At 42.0% G+C, this 5,465-nt stretch overlaps 1 protein-coding gene across 2 annotated transcripts; it reads left to right on the top strand.

Annotated features, from left to right (window-relative positions):
• The first annotated feature begins 328 nt into the window (after positions 1-328).
• Positions 329-4,854, top strand: LOC125525811 (YTH domain-containing protein ECT1-like). Of its 2 annotated transcripts, none has more exons than XM_048690814.1 (9): positions 329-581; positions 1,396-1,469; positions 1,551-1,725; positions 2,260-2,336; positions 2,423-2,705; positions 2,831-2,898; positions 3,059-3,544; positions 3,759-3,971; positions 4,046-4,854. In XM_048690814.1, exons 1-9 carry the CDS (start codon positions 545-547, stop codon positions 4,400-4,402), a joined length of 1,770 nt encoding a protein of 589 aa, XP_048546771.1. In that variant the 5' UTR covers positions 329-544; the 3' UTR covers positions 4,403-4,854. The 2 variants fall into 2 exon arrangements, with proteins under 2 accessions (XP_048546771.1, XP_048546770.1); XM_048690813.1 differs by having other exon boundaries at positions 3,056-3,544.
• Positions 4,855-5,465: the final 611 nt, after the last annotated feature.

Below are 5,465 nucleotides of genomic sequence, written 5' to 3'. Positions count from 1 at the left end.
ATATACATGAGTGAGACCTGCGAGGCAGGTTTTACTTTCACAAAACGAACCGGGATTGTGCGGGAGAACAGTAATCTGGTGCTACCGAGACTTAAATGCTACCGTGATACAAGCATCTGGGTCGTCGGATTCTTAGATTGGATGGCATTTGATAGTTGTTGGACCCGCTAGACCTACGCGCAATTTTTGGACTCTTTGGAAGATTTTTTTGGAAATATTGCAGAGTCATTGAGAACCATCCGATCTGAAAATCCGACGGTCCAGAAGTTCATATCACGGTAGCACCTAAGATAGCACTAGATATTTTCCCGGACAGAACAAGCCGGCACATGTCCGGTTTTTAAAGCCCGCGATGATTAGCGTGGCCGGACCTCTTCCTCCTCGTCTCGCGTACTCACCAGCGTCAAACCTGACGGTGGAAGGAAACCTCTCCTCGCCGACCACCGACGGCCTCCGTGTCTCCTCCAGCCGGAGCACGTAGCTACACTAGCCCATCTTTTCTCTCCTGCTTCGTCTCTCTCCTCCTCGCCCAATCTGCCGGAACATGGCGTTGAGCGGAGGAGATCCGTCCGGATTCGTCGGTAAGCCCTATCTTTGCTTTGGTAGCTCCAATTCGTCCCCGTGCTTCCCTCGCCGGGAGTGATTGAGGACGAATTTACACTCCTGTTTGTCTGGAGCCTTCTTCTGCTCCAGACCTCGCGGTGCTACGAGGGTGTTGGTTGTAACCCTAAACCGGAGCGCGTAATTGTGGTTTGTTTACCGAGAATTAGCACGTTTGGGGTACGCACCTACCGCTGCAAGGGAGGAATTCCTCCAATAACAACTTGGTTGTGCTGAATTGCTGTCTGCACGGTGCCCCGTGTAGGGGTCCGGAGATTAGTGCCTTTTTGCCAGCTGCGGATATAGCAAATGAGCAACATGGTATAGGATGTATTAGCTCGACAATCGCCTCTACTCGTTGCTAACAGATTTTGTGTGGTAAAGGCTCATAAGTACTTTTAAGCCTGCCTGAAATTTGAGTTTGGTGGTTCACTGAATTAATTAGTTTTGCTACTGATACACTGAGCATCACAAAGCTATTTTACAGTCACATGGGTGTCTTGAGCAAAGGACATGGGTGTGACCAATGGTAAATAATTTGATAAGAGGTTGCTGGTAATTGCTTCAGAAGTACAAGCACTCTTTTTTTGCATGTGTCTTTAGGTTTGCAGTTTTTTCCTCTCAATAACTTAAGCAATCTGTCTCATGTGAAATACCTGTCAATCAAAGAGTGCTTTAGCATGTTGGTCGTACAATTCTCTGGCTTATATGATGCAATTTCAGTATGTACCATGGCAAAACTTTCTGGAAATTCCCCTTTTCAGCTTATGTGTGCATGCGCCTTCCTTTTTGTAGATTGCACAATTCTGCTGCAATCAGAAATTGTAGTCGATAATAACCCCTCCAAGAGTGTAAATACCAAAGAGCAGGTAATGTGCCTGTACAGTTTATTTTCTCCCCTTCTGTGCAAACATTGAAATATTACTGATAGTTGATCTTTGTTGCATCAGATTATTTCTATTACAGCTGAGAAAACAAGTGCTACTGATGCGCGTGGCTCTACCTCCTTAAAGTCACCAAAAGGTGCACAGGAGAAGGCTAATTTTTTGGGAAAAGGTGGAGAACAGCCTTATGTCTACCAGACCAATGTGTATGCACCACAGCCACAGACAGTCTATTCTGGAGGTTAGATTGCTATTATTTTCTGTGTACTAATAATGCTGATACTTATACATATTCTAAGCATCATTTGCACATTGGAGAGGGCAAAATACATACCCAGAACACTAAGGCCCATGCTTGGAATGGGTGTAAATTCCTACACCTGTATTTATTCTACAGATGTAAATTACCGGTCATAGCTAATTTTCCACCTGGAAACAAAACCACCAGTCTAGGCGTGTATCCTAAACTGTCCGAATACGATTGAAAACGCTAATCCAAGCGGGGCCTAAAGGGTCAAGTTTGCATTGTTGCCCACTATATTTGTTTTTTACTATCCATACAATTGATTTTTTTGCTTCACTGGTCTTCTTTGTTCACCACTGCTACCTCTGTAACTAAATATAAGATGTCTTATATTTAGTTACAGAGGTAGTAATATGAAGTCCTATTGAAGTGTTATATCTTGATTCTTACGAGGTTAGATGGTAGATTATTTGGTATATCCTTTTCATGGAATGCTTTTTTTATTTTGAATATTATTTTGATCTTCTGTAGGATACATCAATCCTTCAGGGCAATGGGAAGAGTATCCCTATTATGTGAGTATGGAAGGACTCCATTCTGCGTCACCTGTAAGTAGCTGGCTGTTGAACTTGTTTTACTTTCTTACTTATGTTTCCAAGTGTTTTTGCTGATGTAATTATACAATGTTAACTAGTCAATCATGCTATCTCCTGGGTATGCGAACAACCCCCAAATGATGTATGGAGCTTATTCTCCTGTTGCAACTGTTGGAGAGGGCCAGTCCTATTCCCCTATGCACTTCCCCTTCTCATGTCCTTACTATCAGCCACCGGCTTCTCTTAGTATGGGATACTCAAATTCTAGTACTGGAATGTCTCAAGGAGACCCTATGCTTCAGCAAGAGTACTTTCTTCCTGATGGTCTTCTCTATTCACCCACAACTGTGTACCACCAACCATTTGAGTCATACAACAGAGGTAAGTTCTGTACCTTTCAGTCTCCGGTATTATTCCAGGCAAAAGTATATTGACTGGAAGCAATATGTGTTGTTGTGATAGATCGGTCAGAGCCATTTCAAACTAATTGTGAGTTTCTTCCGCAGCGGCAACACAACCAAACAATGCTCCGGGATTATTTGGGCAAGGGAATGCACCATTGGTTTCTGGAATGGTATGTTGTCATGCAATTTGGACTGTTTGCACAAGCTTCCCTGGACACGTTCAGTTCAGTAAAAATGGGGCAGTTATTATTGGACCTCAACTTTGGTTATTTGTTAAGCTTACTGTGCCCTGAAATGTCCAGTATTGACTATGCATGTTATTTGCAGCAGCATGGATCAATGTATAATTCTGGATCCTACAAGGCACGCCAACAAGCTAGTAAATATGGAGGCATTACTCCTAATTGGGGTTCTGCTGGTCGTAGATTTAATAATTTCGACTACAACTCCAGTCAACAAAGGGGGAGCATGCCATTCAATATCCAGAATGGTGCGCTGGAGTTTCTGAATGAGCAAAACCGTGGCCCACGTGCTGCAAAACCAAAGAAACAAGACAGAGAGAATTCTTTAGTAGATGACAAAAGCGAGAAAACCACTCAACTTATTGACAGTGAACTGTACAATTGTCCTGATTTTGCCACGGAGTACAAGGATGCGATTTTTTTTGTAATTAAATCATACACGGAGGACCATGTACATCGGAGCATTAAGTACAATGTTTGGGCCAGCACAGCTAGTGGCAATAGAAAGCTGGATTCAGCTTATCGTGCGGCCAAACAGAAAGAAGACCATTGCCGTGTTTTCTTGTTCTTCTCGGTAAGACCAGCCCCTTTCTTTTTATAGTTTATATGTTTGTGTTGATGTAAAGATGAGGCTGAGAATGATGCATTGGATCTATGTACTCCCTCTGTAAACTAATATAAGACGTTTTAGATAGTGATCTGAAACATCTTATATTAGTTTACAGAGGGAGTACATGGTTTGTGTCTTTAGAGATGTGAAATTTATTCTGATTCATAACTGCTTATAGGTTAATGGCAGTGGTCAGTTCTGTGGTGTTGCTGAGATGATTGGACCTGTTGACTTCGACAGAAGTGTTGATTATTGGCAGCAAGACAAGTGGAGTGGCCAGTTTCCTGTGAAGTGGCACATTATTAAGGATGTCCCAAACACCCTACTCCGGCACATCACACTTGAGAATAATGACAACAAACCTGTAACAAATAGCAGGGACACCCAGGAGGTAAAAACAATCGAGTTTTTATGGGGAATACTTGAAAAGAGAGGATATGTTAACCAAATGAACAACTCATGCAGGTCAAGCTAGAGTATGGTCTCCAGATGCTAAGCATATTCAAGAATCATGAGGCCGAGACAAGCATTGTGGAGGACTTCTACTTCTATGAGCAACGGGAGAAAGCCTTGAAGGAAAATAGACGTCAGCAGCAGCCTGGCAGCGCAGAGTCCCTGAAGCCAACAGACGCTAAGGCTGTAGGGAATTCTGTTACTCATATCGCGGACTCATTTTCTCGGAGTGTCCAGCTGAAAGAAATTGAGAAAAGCGATAACAAACGTGATGGTGCCATCTCAATGAATGATGCACAGACAGCTACCATCAAGGCCGAAGAAAGCAACGCAAACAAAACTAAAGGTCCTGTGGAGGAGAGCAGTTGATTTATCTTCTGCCATTTACTAGTTTGGAGCAGCTATGATTTGATGCTCGTCTGGAGTTGAGAAGGGAAAAAGATGCCGATTCGAGTTCAGGCGTGGGCTGCTGCTGCTTCAGTTGTGAACATGATAGTCCTTATTTCGCCTCCACTTAGGTTATTATAGTTTCAATATCATAGTTCCAAAATTCTTGTTCGTGGATCCTTGCTTCCGTGTTCTTTCTTGTTTTCTTCTCTTTATTTTTTACTTGTGTTGTGTCGTGAATGCTGTTCAGTTTTAGTGGCCTTCTCATCTCCTTTTGGTTTACCCGTCTATCATAAATGCTGTCGAGTTTTAGTGGTACCTGCATCGTGTTGTGAATGATGTTCCCTTCTACTAGTGTTTTAGCCGTAAGAAGGGACGGATTTATGCATCAATAACATTCCATAATCTACAGCTCTGTGATAGTTTCATCTCTATGCCTCCTATCTTTTCTCATTCTCATTACGTTATAATCTTGTTATTCTCTTGTTGTTCAGCTGCGCCCCTTTATTGGTCAGGATGCTTCCTAATATTCGTTGAAAATTTTGTGTTGCTGCTTGAGCCATATGAGATGAGATTTTCATACACGGCGGTACTAAAATATATTTGCCATAGCATGTATTTGAGATAACATTATTTGTTCTCTAATTGCTTATTTTAGTTGCAGTTTCATACAAAAGAATATAGTGAGCGTGCACATGCAACACACATCTCAATTAATTGCGACCCTATATTCACGATCTAGCATCATATGCATAGAGTAAAGACGCCTAATTATCTCAGTATGTCATGATACACTAACAAGTTCTTGTGCAACATCAAGGATTCATGTTGTCTACGGCTTCATTCTCAATATGAGTAGATGCACCAAGAATCCTTTTCTTACCTCGCAACTATCCTCTATGAAAACCATAGGTCATTATCCTGAGAGTTTTCATGAGGTAGAATTCAAAAAGGTAGCAATATTAAATACTCACCATGCAAATTGGTTGGTTCAATTCTTTCTTGTTTCAAGAGTGCATAAAACCAAAAGCCAAATAACCAGAGA

This window comes from Triticum urartu, chromosome 7 (assembly GCF_003073215.2).
Source record: "Triticum urartu cultivar G1812 chromosome 7, Tu2.1, whole genome shotgun sequence".
NCBI lineage: Eukaryota > Viridiplantae > Streptophyta > Magnoliopsida > Poales > Poaceae > Triticum > Triticum urartu.
Note: the sequence above shows the minus strand (reverse complement) of the source record. Positions and strands in the feature narration are given on the sequence as shown.